The sequence below is a fragment of the Mchenga conophoros genome, linkage group LG12, assembly GCF_057382185.1.
Source record: "Mchenga conophoros isolate Kocher_MC1m ecotype Shallow Benthic linkage group LG12, M_conophoros_male_GT1.1, whole genome shotgun sequence".
Taxonomy (NCBI): Eukaryota; Metazoa; Chordata; class Actinopteri; order Cichliformes; family Cichlidae; genus Mchenga; species Mchenga conophoros.
This window is the reverse complement of record NC_140537.1, coordinates 35,990,369-36,009,359: the sequence shown is the minus strand read 5'-3', so window position 1 is coordinate 36,009,359 and position 18,991 is coordinate 35,990,369. Positions and strand designations below refer to the sequence as shown.

The following is an 18,991-nucleotide window of genomic DNA, read 5'->3' as shown; positions in this document are numbered from 1 at the left end:
GAGAGGGAGGTCTGGGCCTCTTTGCTTAGGCTGCTGCCCCCGCGACCCGGCCCCGGACAAAGCGGATGAAAATGGATGGATGGATGGATGAATTTGATTCTTGGAAAATAGTCGAGCAAGATATTTTTTATAGAAGAACGTAAGCACATTGTGAGTATAAATACTTTATTCATGGCTTCCAGAGCAATATCAACTGATAGGCTGAAAGTAAATGATGAAGACGTAAAGTTCTCCTCTTTTTTTTCTGTACTTGTTTTAAGAAATGACATCACATATTTTATTATGTAACACTTTGTGCTTGTGGAGTTATGTTTAGTTATTCACAGATTAGTAACGAAATCAGGCTGCAGCTGTTTAAAGTCTGACAGATGCTCTTTAATGTGGTTAATTAGCTGCTAAAGGCTAACTGAACATTAGTGAATATGTGACTCAGCGAATATGTTTCTATACTCAGAATAGACGCTATCTTTATTGGCTGATGTTAAGTTTCACATTTTCACAGAAAGTTTAGAAAAAATAAGTATTTTTTTTAACCCTAAAAATAAAGTATTTGGTCTTTTTTCCCTTTAAATTCCCTTTTTTTTTCAGGCCCCTCTTCTGTGGAACCAGCTTCCAGTTTGGATTCAGGAGACAGACACTATCTCTACTTTCAAGATTAGGCTTAAAACTTTCCTTTTTGCTAAAGCATATAGTTAGGGCTGGACCAGGTGACCCTGAATCCTCCCTTAGTTATGCTGCAATAGACATAGGCTGCCGGGGGATTCCCATGATGCATTGAGTTTTTCCTTTCCAGTCACCTTTCTCGCTCACTATGTATTAACAGACCTCTCTGCATTGAATCATATCTGTTATTAACCTCTGTCTCTCTTCCACAGCATGTCTTTTATCCTGTCTTCCTTCTCTCACCCCAACCGGTCGCAGCAGATGGCCCCGCCCCTCCCTGAGCCTGGTTCTGCCGGAGGTTTCTTCCTGTTAAAAGGGAGTTTTTCCTTCCCACTGTTGCCAAAGTGCTTGCTCATAGGGGGTCATATGATTGTTGGGTTTTTCTCTGTATCTATGAAGCGCCTTGGGGCAACTTTTGTTGTGATTTGGCGCTATATAAATAAAATTGAATTGAATTAAATTGCTTTATTTCTGCAAACTTTGCCTTCATTATTATTTTACCTTGTTCTTCTTCAGTGCATTTGTGAGATTTCGTACTTTATTCTTTGTCTCACAGTTACCACGTCGTCATTCACTCACGTAAGAGATGTTTCTGCTGCCAGGCTTCCTCTCTCTTTTCTCTCTCTCTGGCTTTCTTTATTCTCTGCAGCCTTTCAGCATAAAGCTTTATTCTTGCTAGGCAGCTTGTTTTTAAAGCAGAATTCATCTTTCAAAGGGTAAAGAAAAAGATTAACATCACTGTACTCTCAGGGCCTCGCTGTGGGTTTGAAAAGATGTCAAGACGTATAAATCCAGAGAAATACGAAGAAGTGGTTTTAAGAAGAGGAAAGTTTGTGGAAAAATACACAGTGTGAGGGGCAAGATTGCATCAGTGAACACATGAAGGGTTCAAAGTACATCTACTATATGGTCAGTGTTTTTAAAGAAAGGGTGGGGGGTGTCTCACTCACAAGTGTAGTAAGTTAGCAAAAAATGGGAAGAGTGCATGCAGATTAGATTCACCTAATTATCAACTATGGTTATAAAATTCACAAAGGTTTAGCTACTGAATTAGCGAGATACAGCATGGCATAACTGGCTGATTTTGAGACAAGCGGTCGTGGTGGATGACTGGATGAATGTGAGATTTTTCTTTCATTCACAAAGGGAGCTCATCCATCTGAGACAGAACTTATACAAGCCGTGTTCAGCTGATAGACTGGTCCAGTTAAGGTTAGCTTGTTGCAGTGGGGAGATGGCAGTAGACGGGTAAAAATCCTAACAGAAGATGAGAAATGCTTCTCCAGGTATTCACATGCTGTGTGTCGCTAGGTGGTTCACTAACTTTGGCCAAGCAAGTTCAACATACCAGTGATGTAAATTCATCATCAGACGGTGAGTACCAGGGTCGTTCCTGTACCTGCACAGGGTAAAGGAGTGACGACTCAGCCTTGGTGTGCAGCTGTCTGCGTCCACAATACATTATAATCAAGGCTTTATTCTAACATCAGTGCTCAGGTTGTGTGTGTGGGATTAAAAATGCTGCCAAGTAGTAATATAAGGCATTAAAATGTTGAAGAGTGCCATATAGCTAATCATTTTGAAGGACATCTGTTTTTTAGTTTGTGAAAGGTTGTCTTTTAAAAACAGTCCTATTACCATCATTGCACCAAAGTCTAAGAGATCTTACAAGAAAGGTGGCACGGTTTTCTGGACCATTTCTGGTCGGGAGATGAAGTTTTGTCAAGCTCTTACTGGTGAGACCACATTTGAAAAAAACAAACCAAAGGTTACTTTGCTATCCTCCTGAATCTGCTGTGATACACAGGCCTCAGACACACGATTGACCACTTAGCTGAGGTCATGGACCCCTGGAGAGCAGCGTGCAGTCACTGAGGCTAAGATAGAAGATGCTCAATGTCCACTAAATGCAGAGCTGCCTCTCATCAGTGTGTAGTTCTCAGTCTGCATGTGGATCAATACAGGATGAAAGAGATGCAGATGAGGCGAGTAAACTCTTTAGGATTGCAATGGTTAATTAGATGATTAGTATTAATTATTATTTAGGAAAAACCTGCTGATGTCAGCTGTCCATTAACAGCTGGAGGAAACTCCCATGTCACTGGTTTCCATATGCAGCACCTTACCTATAACTGTCTGAGGAGAGATTCAGGCTAAAATAGTAGTAATAATAGTGCCAACTTCATTGTGTGGCAGCATAAGAGGCCTGTCAGTTGCAGCAATTACATCTTATAATACACTTTTTAAAGGGTATAATAGCCCCTTAACTGAACAGTAATATTCTAAATGGCTGCCAATATGTCAAATTAGCATTTGAGGGCCGAGATTTTGAGGAGAATTTGTAGGATGATTTTTCTTTTCCTCTCTTAATTGATTTCGGTACAGTTTTCTTGGAGCTGGCAACAATCAGCTTTTAGTGGGAGTATATCTTCCAGATGGGCTTCATCATGGCAGGCAGTGCTTGATCAAAAATAGCTGTGGATAATAGGAAAGCTGGTCGCTCTTATGTTTGGCACATTGGGAGGAAACTCAGCTGAAGGCTCTCTGATAACAGTCTTCATCAAACACAGTCGTTCCTCTGGCACGCAGGAAAAGACCTCGCTGATTAGCAGCTGGGTTTGACTGACGTGGCGCTATAAAGCTATCTTCAGCTGAATTACTGTCTTCTGCAGTGAGTTGACCTTATTGACCAGACTCGCATATAAGGAAACAAAGATGTGCATATACACTTTAACTGTTATTTAACCAGGAAGTGAAGTGTTGAGATGAAGAATCTCTGCTGCAAGTGCGTGGGCCTAAAACCCACCACAGTTTTTGGATGGCAGGAGAAACTTGGATTGTTGGAGTCTTGGAGAGAATCTGCACGGGCACGAGGACAACGTGACAAATAATGAGTAAAGTAATCAGATTACTATTGCAAAAAGTAATTTGATTACTGTTACTTTCCCATAAGCACACTGCGTTACTGCGTTACTAAACCGTGATTTTGCTTGTGAGAGTGTCTCATGACAATGACTTACGAGCTTGCGACGTCCGTGGCAGCAACAGACGTGTGAGTGCGGGAGAGAGTACGACCATGCTGCGTTTAAAGCGTGGAAGTACTCACATTACTTTGAGTTTGATTCCGTAAAAAGGGACAAAGACATTAGCGTCCGCTGTTCACTCTGCGTGTCTTTCTACAGCGAGAAATTAAATTTCAAATCTGCACGCTGCCACGGGAATGTGACATTCACAGAGAAATCCCCGGATCCCCCCCACTGACATGACCGCTGCAGCACCGGGCAAACCTCCACCTGCCCCACTCCTGCTAAACAGGTGACAATAGATTTAAGAGCGACAGGACGTAGTGCTGCTGAATCTTTGATTTTATTTGTTTTTTGCATCTATTGAGTGTAAACACAAAAGATAATTTTTATTTTATTTGCTGGAATATGCAGAAAATAGGTTTAAATGTTAAAATTCTTTAAGTCAAAGACAGTTTCATATAATTAAAGTTTTTTGCTTGATGCAATGTGCATAAAGTTAAAAGATTAAAACGAATGAAACAATTTTTAAAAATAAACTTTTTCATTTGATTTAGTTTGATATGATGGATTATGCAGAAAAAATAAGTTCAGGTTGTGTATCATGTTTTTAAAAAGTAACTAAGTAATAAAGTAACGAATTACTTTTGAAAACAAGTAATCATTAAAGTAACAGAATTACTTTGTTGGAGAAGTAATCAGTAATTAGTAACTAGTTACTTTTTCAAGTAACTTGACCAACGCCGTTTACCGAGAAGTGTGCATTGTGTTGTCGTCCTTTCTGACATTTTATTCATGGCTTAAAGGTCCGGAGTTTGAATCCCTTCATGTTCTCCCCGTGACTGTGTGCTCTCCATCGGTGCTTTGTCTTCCTCCCGCTGTGATGCTTGTTAGTGTAACTGATGATACTAAATTGTGTGTAGGTGTGAACGTGAGCACACGTGAATGGTGTCTGTATCTCCTCGTTAGCCCTGCCATTGGTGACCTATACTCCATCTTACAACCAGTGACAGGTGAAATAGGCTCCAGCACAGCTGCAACTCTGAGCTGGATAAGAGGAAGAAAATGTCTGAATGAGCCCATAAACTTACCCAGAGAGTGTGTACAGAGGTCAGGATCAAGGTCTGGATGTTTTCCCATAGACGTGAAAAAAATCGTCCCCATTGGCTTCACTTTTCAGACCTGGAAGCTATATTCATCTTTCATATTATGTCCTATGACCGGGTCACAGGTGTGGGGCCAGTGGCTGGTACTCTTTTTCACAATCCAGGTGAAGACTGTTGATAGAACAGGTTGTAAACGAGTTCATGTGCTATTGGTAAAAATCATCAGCAACGACTGCTCGGAGTCTTCACGGTTGTGTGAGCAGCTTTTAGTATTTTAAGTGATGTTTGTGATTTATTGCTGTTGATTGTGGAGTTTCTCCTGCTTTGTTGAAAACACTTGCCATTGTGACTTTGTTTTGGGACGCAGCATCAGTTCTGCGCTTCCCCCACATGATGCATGTCTGTCTTTGTGCATAAGGAACTTTCACTGTGATGCACTTTAGTAATGACACTGCAGTGAAACACGATATCTGCCTCACGTCTCACTAAGTGAGTCTGTGCTGATGACTTATCCTTTATGTCTCCATTTTCACTTTTTGTTATGGTTGTGTTAAAACCGTGATTTCCTTTAAGCGATGGTGTCACGTGCACAGTCAGTCCAAACACATTATATACTCCTTGCAAATGCGTTTCAAATGACTTTGCGCACGGGAATGTTTTAGGCCTCTTATCGAAGCAAAGCGAGCTGAGAAAACATGATCTGATCCAAACTATAAAACCTGACAGCCACTTAAAAGTTTTCTGTCCTCTCCCGGCATCTGCATTTCATAAACAGTGACATTCAGAAGGAGGCAAAGTTCAGACTGAACCCAAATGAGCGTGGCTTTTCCACAAATGTGATATTGTAACACATTAAGAAGGTTTTAGTCAACCAGAGCTGGGAACTGGTGGCAGACTGATTTTAGGCTTTTAGTTTTTAAGCATCATTCAGGCTAAAAACTAGAAGTAAAGATAAATCCACCAACAGTAAAAGCTTTTTTTAACTAAAGGGTTAAAATGTGGAATGGTTAAAAAGAAAATACTGATGGCAGAACATCAACTCAGTTCCATTTGCTTTTAGTAAATGAAAGCTGAGTAAAGGCTGCCCAGTATCTTTAGACCGATGTTAATGGTTGTCATAGTGATGGAGGCTTTTTAAAGTTTTTATATTTAGGATTACCTTGGATCTCTTGAATTATGAGGCTTGGGAGCCTATCAAAGACAAAAGCTGAATCACCTCCCAACAAAGTATTAATATTATTATTCCTCAAAGGAGTGAGTAACAGTGCATACTGCTCGACGACACAGTCAGCATCAGTGTAGCACAACTAACCGTACCCATCTGAAGCTGTCTCACAAAATTGAACCCATTAATTTCTGTTCATGAACATTAATTTTTCTTCTTTTTTCTGCTCTGTTCATTTTGCCCCATTATTTTTTCATTGACCTGAACATGATTTTCACACCTTTCTTATATTTATTTATCTGTGTCCATGTAGATAAAGTGAAGATTTCTAATGTCTGCAGGTGGGCAAAGCAGGACACATGATTTACGCGTCACTTTTAAAGCACATGTGAGTCTGGCTCTAAGTTCTACTGGAACTTCAACATTATGCACTCCACACTGTATATAAATGCCACTTGTTTTGCACATATTCAACTCTGTATATTTTATATATTTTATTATTATTATTATTATTATTTATTTATTTTTTTTACTATTTAATTTGTAAAAATGTGTATACACACACACACACACACACACACACACACACACACACACACGTAGGAAAATATTTAGTATACACATCCAGAAATGCATACACTATTATATATTGTACATATATTTATTAGTTTCAGGTTGGCCATTCTTGTATTTTGCTCGTTTGTGTTGTTGTGTTTGCACATCTCTGTTGCTTGTGGGGCTCGCACACAAGAATTTCACTCGCATGTGCTGTTCCAGTGTGCCTGCACATGTGATGTGACAATAAAAGTGATTTGATTTGATTTGATTTTGATTTGAAGTTAATGAGCAGAAATGTTGAACCCTAGTAGGAAGACGTTTGCATGCTTGGACCAACAGGTAGGAAGCTTGTGGCTGTTCCAAAGTCGAGGCTTAAAGCTAATGATGTGGAACAGCATTTCCTGATGAGCTCAGGCTCTCTTGATTTCATGTGAGGTTGTTTTCGTCTAATCTCTTTAGTCTGTTTCATTCTGTCTTTTATTTGGTTGTAATAAGGCAGAGTATCAAAGTGCTGGTTTCATAGTCTGACCATCAGAGCAGCACGTGTAGCAGAGGAGCATCATAGCTGAGCAGATGATGGGGTGGTGTTTTCAAGATGAGCTCCTAGGGCAGTGGTTCTCAAACGTTTCACAATGAGCACCACCTCATAAAATATGTCTCTTAGAGTACCACCCTTATAACTGACATTAAAGTACAGTAGTATAGGCCTATTTAACACCACATACAGTTTACACGAGACAATTTTATTTCTTATATGAATGTTATTTATTTTCACTGTCATAAACAGGATGTGGCGAGTGATAATAACAACTGTACTGCATTAAAACATTCACAGCAGGTGGGATATCCAATCTTTAAGTGATGACGTATGAACCCTGTTTCTGGGTCCAAACTACTCTGCGTTTATTAAGGCTGTTGTGTTTTTAACATGTTTTAATGCTTTATATCTTCTATTTAATCCCCTAAAAACAGTCAGTGATCACTGTCGGCCTCTCTTGGTTTATATTAGCATTCATCCTCCAGCTACACTGTGCTTATATTATGCTAACCATAGCTGTGTAGCTAGCAACCATGTAGCACATTATTATATACCAGCTAGTCCAACTTCAGTAACCCTACAAACGTCACTGCGGTTTAGTTTCCTGTCTTCATTTATGTTGGAAGTGATAGCAGAGCTGGATGTTTTAATTTTTCAGAAATCCCTAAATCAGAACACGCTATATTATTTAATCTTAATTTTTTTTGGAGACTTCCTGCATACCATTAGAGGGAGCCCACGTACCACCAGTGGTGCGCGTACCACAGTTTGAGAACCACTGTTCTAGGGTAATAAACAGCAACTACCAAAATTGTTGTCGACCCCAAAAGATCCCACATAAGACACACTCGAGTTTAAATCACAGTGATTTCAATCTGTAGTGGGCACTATTAACCAGCCAGTTGTCACTTGAACATTCAGATTAATATAAAAATCGGAGACATTCCTGGTTTGTTTTAAAACATAAGTAAATGAGCTGTATCTTTTATAGCAATGTGAGAGTTCCTAAAACGTTCACAGAGTGGGTTGTTCCCCCCACTTTCCATTATGTCCACCGTATGCTGTTATTCTAGCATCACTTTCCAGTTTCCAGTAACCACATGATTCATATCCAACATCATGCTTTTAAAGACTTGTCAGAAATAATTACTGTCATGGAATTAAACATTAAACAAATCCATGCAACTGAATCTCAGCAGAGGAAGCTTTAGACTTCACTGACAGGGAACGCAATCTTTTGAACACATTAACACACACAGCTGTGCAGCTCACTCCCACTATAATTATATACTGGACAGTAATAGCAGATAAATCTGCATACTGCAAGAGATGTGGATGTTTTTGCAAGGCAACTATGCGTTTCCCAACTGATGGTGTGACCACAAGGGGGCGATGTGTAACATATAACCAAGTGCTGCTTGCTGCTTAATTAATGCCAGCGTGTGGTCCAGAAAGAGTGAAGGCAGGACTGTGGTAGTGACTCGCAGACAAAACAAGCATTAAATCCACGACTGCATTACCTGTTTATTGATCCGGGAAAGAAAAGGAACACATTCATATGAGAACAGAGTGGATTATTGTACTCATTAAATAATGAGTGGGGTGCAGCATCAGCAGAAGGCAAATTACAACTGAAAACATGGTCTGTGTTTAAACTCGGATGGTACAGAATACATATTTTACGGTAGAGAAAGGAATTAATGAGCCTGCTGATGGTTGGGAGAAGATGAAATGATGCAGATTCACACTATCACATGGACAACTGGCCATTTATTCACTTTGTTTGGTAATATTGTAGAATAAACTAAGGATGTGAAGCTACACAGCTGTAACAGCTACACAATATAAAAGAGAGAGTGTTCATTGGTTGGGATTATGTTATCTGGCTCAGGGCAAATCTCTTTTTGATCAGTCGGTCAGAAATCTAGGCCTTTGTCAGATCGGGTGGGGGAACCTGCACAAAAACAGGCTGCTTATATCAGCGTGGACACGAGAGGAGAGACAATAAGGAGACGAGGAAAGGAAGGGAAGGGCAGAGGGGAGGAAATACTGAGTCAGGGAATGGAGAGACGAGGAGTTTCACACGGCAGTTTTGGGCGTCACCAGCTGCCACTCATTCTATAAGCAGTCTGTCACTGCTGCTGGTCGCTGGGCTGATGGGGGCAAAGTGCCTTGCTCAGTGGTCCTGCAGTCTGTGATTTCAGTTCACCTGGAAGGGGTTTGATCTTGAGATCCTCATTGTGTGATATTCTCTTGTCTTTCCAGACCTCTGCAATGCTGCCCTTTCAAGCTTGGTTTTAGTAAATACAAATGAAGTATGATACCTTCACACTTCCCGCTATGTAAAAATATTCATTTAACTTCAGTAGATTCAGTAGACCTTTCTTTAGGGTTACGGTTCATTTGATTGGACCTGGGCATTAACAGCTAATAGGTTAACTGTAGAAAAGGTTGTATTTATTGTTTATGTCCTAGAAATGAGAAAGCCTGGGGTAGGGAAACCACAGCTGAGGTGTAATGTTAACAAGACTCCCTCATCCCTGTTTCTCTGACAACAAAGATTAGTGGCAATCAGCAATTTTACAACAGAATACCTGCATGAATATTCTGTCAGTGGTTTGATGCAACATTTTATACACAGCTAAACACACGCTACATGTCTGCGAAGCTTCTCAAAGGCACATTTTCAGATTGATATTCATGTAATCAGATTCATTTCAGTTTCATGTTTCCTACTCTGCTGAGAATTAATTGAAACGATACTGGGCTGAACCTTGATGTGGACTGGCAAGCTGTCCAGAGATTACCCTGTCTCCCACCCTGCATGAGCCAAGATGGGTTCCAACACCACCAAAATTGCTGTAAAAGCTGAGTTCAGTTGTACATTTGCAGCACGTCCCATGAATCAAACTGCAGTAGCAGAAACTTGATGGGCTCGGTGAAGGTTTGAGTTAGCTTTGATGTTCTTAATCAGTTCAGTAGCTGAACTTTCAAAGAGAAAAGTTGGTGGATGACAAATGAAATCCCATATGCAGAAATTATTCCCTAAAAACTGCGACGAGCGCTACACTTTTCTTTCTTTAACAGCTGCATTGTAAACATGAGGCAACTTGATGAGGTGAAGCAAAATTCATTTTGGAGGAAACTCTTTGGTAGATTCCTCTGCCAGTGTAGCATGCATCTTAACTCTGTGCAAATATGCTTTTGGCTGCTGTTTGATTCCAGGAGAATCATTCACATGAATAGCAATGAGATACTCTGGATGCACTCTGCATTCAGGAAGAGGATACCCCCTGCCATTCATATGCACACAACAGCGTCTCATACAAGGCCTCATCGGCAGTCTCGCACACAGAACCATTTACCAAAACAGCTACTGCATACATATGCACTTATACATCTCTAGATGGGCACAATAGCAGAGGGGGGGTCTCTCGTCAAAATGTGCATGTTAATATAACCTCAAGCCTCCGTGCATGCAGTGAGAAAATTTAAATGCTGTGCAAAGTGAGATTCAAGGCTGAGAGGAGTGTTGTGGGGAAAAAAAATTTTTTTGTGACTAGTCAAAATCTGGGCAGCACGGTGGCACGGTGGTTAGCACTGTTGCCGCACAGCAAGAAGGTCCTGAGTTCAATTCCAACATCAGGCCGGGGTCTTTCTGTGTGGAGTTTGCATGTTCTCCCCGTGTTTGCGTGGGTTCCCTCCGGGTACTCCGGCTTCCTCCCACCGTCCAAAGACATGCAGCTTGAGGGGATAGGTTAATTGGAAAATCCAAATTGCCATTGTGTGAATGTGCGAGTGAACGTGAGTGCGAATGGTTGTCTGTCCCTGTGTGTTGGCCCTGCGACAGACTGGCGACCTGTCCAGGGTGTACCCCGCCTCTCGCCCTATGACAGCTGGGATAGGCTCCAGCGCCCCCCGCGACCCTGAAAAGGATAAGCGGAAGCGAATGGATGGATAGTCAAAATCTGCAAACAGATATGACACTAAAACCATGAACATGCAAGAGTGTGTGAGTGTTTGAGGTTTATTTGCTCTAATGAGCACAAGCCCAATAGTACAAGCTTCGATAAACTGTCTTTCTACTCAGCAGTTAAGCTTTTTTGGCTCTGGATAACTCCGAGGTGTGTATGTAAGATACTGTTACACAAGCGGCAAGAAAATGCCTTGAAAATTGGTGCAAGGAACTCATGAAAGAAGCAGAATGTAGCAAAGAGGCCTGTACTATGAAGCAGAATTTCAGATTAGAGATCAACAGGTATGAAATCACCTTCTAGTGACCAATCAGCTCTCCAGAAAATAGTGTCACTATTCCTGGAAGATTGCTCAGACATCTGTGCACAGCTGGACTTTATATCAAACTTAAATTAAGCATACTGTTGAATTCTGATTTTGAATTTATTCTATACTCTCAGACTGTTCAACACCACTGAGTCTGCAGCTGGGAACATAAAAACTAAAATGGTCTGTAAACATTAATTTAATTAAATACTTGTTTATAACCCATTAGTGTCTTAATGATGGAGTTGTGATATCCATGAATCTGTTCACTTACACAGTCGGCTTTCCTTCCTCCCCTCTCTCAGATAGGCTGTACTTCATTAGTACAGTGGTTCTTTTTCAGTCTTACTGATCAGAGCACTTAAACTGCACATTAAATTTACAGTGCTTTTCCTCTCACATGCACTCATACGGCTGCGTCATCTGCTGCTGCTGGGTTGCTTTCAGTCTGCATTATGTGTTTAACCTCCTCATATTTTTCCCATAGTTTCATCTTCCTTCAAAAAATCAGCCACATTCTTACCACTGCATTTAGCAATAACTGTGATTGGGTGGCTGCTGCCACCTCTTTCATGTAAACGTGCAGGGGAAGCTGTGGGTTAACGCAGCGAGTTGATAGGCTGGAATGCAATCATAGTAAAGAGCCCAGGTGTTTTATGTGGGCTGGGGAACATAAGAAAAAACAGCATAATTTACAAGATGGTTACTGTATTTGGTTTGACTTGAAACGATCGATTTGAGCCCATAAAGCCATCAGTGTTTACTGAGGTCACAAAACAAGGAAGCCGAGGGGCGTATAGATTAATATGCAAAATATGGTGTAATGTGACCAAAGCATTGCAGCTCTAGAGCGCAGACCGCTGTTACCTTGACATCAGACTTAGCTAATTTGACAGTGAAGCGTTTTTTTTGTTTGTTTTGTTTTTGTTTTTTTTTATCTTTCTTTCTCAAGCAGTAGTGTTGTTGGTTTCAGCTGACAGATGCCCTCCTCACCCTGACTATGCCTTCATGCCAAGCACGTGGACACAGCTCTCACTGTGGTTATACAAGGTAATGGTCTAGCAGCAGGCCTGGAGCCCCATGCTCCCATAATACACCCCGCAGCTGGAAGCTGGTCGTGAGTCTTCTCCAAGTCTACAAGACACACGTGATAGACGGACTACCCATAAAGCCTACAAAACTGCAACCCCCCCACACTCGCCACCTGATCTCACTCCAGCTGATAGTTGGCAGTTGGCAATCCAGCAAAAACCTCAGAAGATGGATGAGACATCTCAAGCTAAAATGTCAGAACCAGAACGTCGCACTGTGCTTGTGATCAGACGGAGAGAACGCAAGGCGATTTTCCCCGTCTTGTCCTTCTGTTTTCATTTTCCTCTCCGTCCCGCCTCTTCACCTCGTCCCTCTGCTTTCATCAAAAAGACATTCAATCATAGGTGCCGCGTCTCTCTCTTCTATGCAGCGTAATATTTCTCTAAAGGTCACGGCAATCATCTGCAGGAGTAAAACAAAAAGGGAAAAGTGTCAGGTATTGGAAACCAAGAATAAACCCCGTTTCATTTGTTTCAGCCTCGGAATAATCGGATTTTCTTTGTCTGACTGTCTCATATTTGTATAATGACTAAATGTAGAGCTCAGTTTTTTTCTGTTCATTAGACTAAGTCTGCCTCAAGAAGCAGAATCAGAATACAGTTGATTTTTCACATGGGATTATTATTTTTAGACTCGTTTGTTGTATTTTCAGTTTAACTACTTGGTTAGATTTAGGAAGAAAACATAGTTTATGTATGTCTCAGTTTAACTTTTTTGTGATTTGTGTGTCCACAACAGAGGACATAAATGAGTAGGCTGGGTCTCAGGGGGATATCTGCAGGGGTATCGTTTAGCCACCTTTACCCTTCTCACTCACCAATCGCCTCTCTAACCACGCTCTCACACCTTCTCTCTCAAATGTCCCCACAATCTCCAGACGGTGTAGCTTGTAAAACAAAAGCCAGCTCCTTCTCTGGAAGGTTTACTGCTGCTTCCTGGTTTCAGTCTTTCTGGATCAAACGATGTCTTTGTTGGTTAGAAGGTGCGTGTGTGCCTGTGTGAGCGTGGGCTTTTTGTGGCTCTGGGTATGAAACAATAAGTTCTTACATCAAATCATCTGAGGTTTGATTGTGAGAGGTTGGTTTTGTGTATTTAAGGAAAAGTGAGACTCTATATCAAACAATATCTTTGCTGCAGCAGAGAAAAGGCTTTCTGTGTGCATGTGGGTAGTGGTGTTTATGGAAGTCTGACTGTGTGTGTTTCACATAAAAAAATCTCAATCTCTAGATCAAATAATGTCTGTCAGTGTTCACAGTGCGTGTATGTGTGCGCTTGTGTGTGTTTGAGGGGCTTGCGTGTGTGTGTGTGTTTCTCTGCATGTGGGAATTCATTATCGTGCTCCTGAGTTTTTTCCTTTGTAAATAACTCCTTTGGGAGCTTCATGTCGAGCCTTTTAAACACTCATTAGGATTCCTTGTTCTGTCGTCCCCTCTGTGAGAAACTCTATGTTCACTTTTAAATACCACTAATGGCTACATTTGTCTTAATGCCTGCAGTTTAAATGCACTCATTTACATTTTGCACTTGCAGCATTTAGCCGACAGCCGGGAGGGAATAAACCCAGTTGCCTTCTCGAGTCTTTTTTTTAAAGCTTTGTTCGCTTTTTAAGCTTTCTTGTCGGGATCACGAGTCTAACTGTAATATTACTGGCACTCTGCTAGTGGTCACTAGAATGAGTGAAAGCTGATGCCAGCGCCTGAAGGGCAACAGTATGAATACCATACATGCAGAAACAGTGTTTCAAAGTGTATCGAATATCAGTGGGAGAAGTTTGTTTTTATTAAATGAATGCACATCACTGATAAGTAAGAATTGTGATATGCAACAAAAATCTGAAATTGAAACATTGATGCCAAATGTGAAGTTGGCTGATTTTGCAAACTTCTTTTACACCTTTCAAGGTGTAAACCATCCAGATTACTTGCTTTAAATACAAAGTCAGCCATTACTGGATAAAAGCTTAAATTCTTGTAAATATGCAGGATGTTTTTGCTTTTTTTTTATTTTTTACATCCCTTATTATCTCACTGTTTCTAATATTGGTGTTCGGTGTGTTAAATGATGCACAATATTTATGGAACCTGTGTTGTGTTTAACTCTGGATGCCAAGACGAGATAAAAACTTGTTTTTATGCACGTGTGGGCAGGGCCTCAGTCTCATAGCAAACCAGTTCTTTTCATGTGGTTTTGGAAATTTACTCCTACAACTTCAATGTTGGCATTATGGATGGGCCTTCTTAGCTTAGTTGGGCTGATGTACATTAAAGTCATAGCAATGAAAAACTTTAATTTCCACATTGCGTCATTCCAAGTTATTACTGCTGCCCAGCTTGCTGTTTGGTTAATAGTAGCTTAGTGCATCTGCAGCAATCACAGAAGCATGACTGAAGAGGACACTGGTTTGTGTTTGGGCCAGCGCAAGTCCGACTTTGGGAATCACCTTCATGTATTTTTGAAACTGAAAGGAGATCATTCATCAGCATTCATGGCTGTGTATTGTGTGGGTGCATAAAACCCAATGGGTTCTCATGGTGCTGAAACATGAAGTGAACAGAGAAATTACATGTATTAATTCTGTTTGCGGTATAAATAATAATTTATTTATTAATATAAGTGCAAAGGGCCATAAAAAATATGACCTAGGGCCATGATTGGCCCCTCGGCCAGACTTTGGACATGCCTGGTGTCATGAATGTGGATCTGTTTTGTGTTGTCCTTTGCTTCTGTGTAAAATATTGAAAAGGCTTTCAGGTATTTTAAATCAAAAAAGGCAAATACTGTCCGCAGAAACACAATTTACTTTTTAATTTTATTGTTAAACCATTTTAGCTTTGTTAAAGTCTGCATATGGCAAACTAAATAGAAGAACATGCTGTGGTTTAGTGATATAAAACAATATTTTGTTTGATCCTTTCTTGAGATTCATCATCATATTTTTGTCTCATCCCCTCCCTGCAGTGTCGAAGCCAGCCCCATCTTGGAATGAGGCCTTCCTCCAAACAGCGGGTAGGTAAACACATGAAACGCTTAAATCACTTATTGTTTGTGGTTTGTTTCTCCATGTTCCTCATGCTGTGGGAATAGGGAGTGCACACACACACAGAGCTGACTGTACAAAACATGCCACCGAGTTGGCTCAGCCAACACAAAACAACACGTGCTGATAACTTTGCTGTAAACATCACATGATAAAAACCATCCGAGCACGTACAGATTTACATGGAGCAGTGTTGTATTTTACTACAATCATATCTGTTCTATCAAAAGCATTATGAAAATTTCCCAAAAAATGTTAACATCACAAAGTGTAATTTATTTGGACTGCAGCTCTGTGGGGAAGTGCTCCAGATGAAACCCAAAGTTTGCTCTTGATATTTAAAAGTTCTTTGATGACTTCTGTGGTTAATGGAGACTCTGTTAACTGCCAGATATCTTTGAAGATGGTGTAACACACACTTACACACATGCATAGTGTGTCTTTGCGGGAGTGAACACCGATGGCCTCTGCTTTGATCTTTCTTCTCTGTTTGACTGCAGCCCACCCCTCCTTTTTCCATCTTATTATTCTCCATATCATCCTCTCTTTATCTCTTCTATCAACGTTAAATTCAGAAACCTTTAATTAGCACAAATGAGTCTTTTTCATTTCTGTTACATCTGTACAAATCAGCGTGTACTGTTTAACAAGACAAATTAGTCATGTGATTCGTACAGCATGTAAATAACAATCTAGCCACTTGAGCACATTAATGGCCTAATTCTCTCCTTCATTCTTCTTCGTGTGCTTCCCAGTTAATCACAAGCTGTCTGAGAATGCCGCCAAACACATCTTTCATCTCGCACTCTCTCCTAATTCCCTTTGTCAGTCTAGTGAGTATGAAACAAACCTGAATGAGTCTGTAATCTGGTGGTTTGTGTTTCACCGTGTGCCCCCGTGAGGTGACTGGGCATTCAGGGCTTTGTTGGTTTCACTTGCAGTTACCTCATCCAGGATCAAAGCAGAAGAAAGACATTGTGCATCGATCATTTGAGAAGTATGAAGTCAGCACTCTGATTTATTTTTATTCGGCCAGAAACTGAAAAGTCTCTGGAGTGGCTGTGACATATTATTCTTTTATGGTGGCTTTTTTACGTCCAAGAATGATTGTGAGTACACGCGCAGATGACAGCCCAGTGACAACCTACATCCACTGCTTAAGATTGTCACGCCATTTGCAGAAAAAGTGGTTAATCATACTTTAATAACAATTTTGACAGAAGTCATACTTGCATGAGCAGAACATCCACATGGAATAATTAAATCCCTGTTAAGAAAGTTGCCGTTCATAATGCACATTGGTTTGGGTTTTTAAGTTTTCTCAGATTTTTAGTAAAAATTACCTCTTTTTTTTTCTTCTCCAAAATAAGTAAAAATAGAAGACTACTGCACTGTCATGTCTGTATGCCAAAAAGCTCAAGCTTAGCAAATAAAAAAGGGTATAATGCACCACTACATATACATGTGTGCAGAGCTTGCACATTTATCATGTTCCAGCATGAGTTTCCACCAGAGTACTGTGAAATATTCAAGCACATGCATGGTAGGCTTGTTGGTATTTCTAAATTGACAGAGAGTGTAAACTAGATAAAACGCTTAAAGTCCACCTAAAGCAGAGGTCCCTAACCGGTACCGGTCAGTGAGTCGTTTGGTACCGGGCTGCGAGAGTTGAGGCTCGGGTGTGAAACTTATGGTTTTCAGGGTTTTTATAGTTAACTCTGTTTCCCTGGGTGTTTTCCCGTGTTGTGGTCATGTGTCTTATTTTGAAAGAAATATTTACGCGTTACCATAGCGACCAGAGAGCATTAAGGGACAGAGAGGAGGATGTTACTCTCAGTGTTGTTGGCGCATTTCAGGAGGACGCTGCTAATTAAGTTACACAGTGAATTCACATTAATTATGATATTTACAAAATACCACCCTTTTTGTCTTGGTCGTATCATTTTCTTTGGTTGTATTTATCCGCGACACCTTTTGCAGACTCTCCCATTGGTTGATCTTTATCTATAAATCTCTGCTTGGGCTGGTTCCATCTTATTTATGTGTTTATATGTGTAAAAACCACAACCAATACAGCCTTTGTTCTCACAATATCATACAATTGATTGTCCCAAAAATCAGAACAGAATTGGGGAAAAAGGCTTTTAAATACGCTGCCCCTGCTTCCTGGAATAATCTGCAGAAGGAACTGAAATGATCAGAATTGGTTACCTTGGGAGAGTTTAAGTCTGTCTTAAAGGAACGAGAGAACAACTCTTTTACTCAGTGTGATTGTTTTTAATGTACTCTTAATTTGATCTGTTATTGTATATTTTACACATGTTGTTTTAAATGTTATATACTTATGTGGTATGTGGCTTTTGTTGCCATGATGCCAGGTCTCTCTTGGAAATGAGATTTTTACCTGGATAAATAAAGGACTAATAAAGGCCGGTCTGTGAAAATATGTCTGACATTAAACCGGTCCGTGGCACAAAAGTGCAGTGCAGTGTTTCACAGAAATGTGAAGGAACATGTTGTGAAATTGTGGAAAGTTTCTTGTACATGAACACGAATATATTTCTAGATCTTGCAAGAAATAGTTTTAAGCTAGGCTTTCATACCACCTGTCAAATAAAAAAGGAAGTGCAGATCAAAGAAGGCAAAGTTTTGACGTTATACTGTATGCGTGAAATTGAAGTGAATTGGCATATGAATATATATGTAAGGAATGTTTTACTGCAGGCCTTAGGTTTAAGGTTTAAGCAGTGATTTTATGGACTTGGACGCAGGCATCAGAAGCCACAAGTAGTTATTCAAGTTGTAGTTCTTTGAAATCCACCTGAAGGGAACACGTGTAGGTGGTGCATTGTGAAGTATCTGTGGATGAGTCTGCTCTGGCACATTCATCTGCTCAGTGTTATACTCACAGTTTGATAATCAAATTCACATTACTTGGATCCAAGTGGATCCAACACTGGTAAAGTAATATGCACAACAAATGAAAGTGAAAACGAAACCCCCCCATAAAAGTAATTAAAGGTGTTGTTAGTAGCCCACAGGAAATCGTTTCATTTAGGAGTTTATGAACTTAAACATGACATAACAAGCTCAGACCTGCTGTGACACTTTGGTACGCTTTGGAGGGGAAATGGGGAGGAGGTGTGACATTTCAGCTCTTACACAACGTTTAGAACCAGTTTTCAGTACAGATCGGGTTAAAGACTTGGGGCAGTGGGTACAGAACTGCTACTGTTACACTCTGCAGACCAATGACTTCACATGCTTCACAACAAATTTCCCACGTGTGGGACTAATAAAGGTTATCTTATCTTATGCTTAGTAGTAAACACAAACAAATGGAAAAAGGACAAACTTTTATGAACCCACAGAATTTAAGGCAGCAGGGAGAGAGAAAGTATTTCATGGGAAATGACCATTTCACACCAGTTTACTGGGTTCACATCACAAGACAAGTCCCAGTACAGCCTGCAGTGTTTATCAGTCAGAATCACGTGTAAAGAGTATCAGCTACATTTGCAGTGTTTG

General features: G+C 40.4%; 1 protein-coding gene across 1 annotated transcript in view; it reads left to right on the top strand.

The window, feature by feature from the left end:
• The window catches only part of rasgef1ba (RasGEF domain family, member 1Ba), a 124,143-nt gene that overhangs the window by 6,885 nt on the left and 98,267 nt on the right, over window positions 1-18,991 (top strand). Inside the window, exon 2 of the mRNA XM_085295532.1 lies at window positions 15,385-15,432. Coding sequence (XP_085151658.1) covers window positions 15,385-15,432 — 48 coding nt within the window. The remainder of the gene's footprint in view (window positions 1-15,384; window positions 15,433-18,991) is intronic.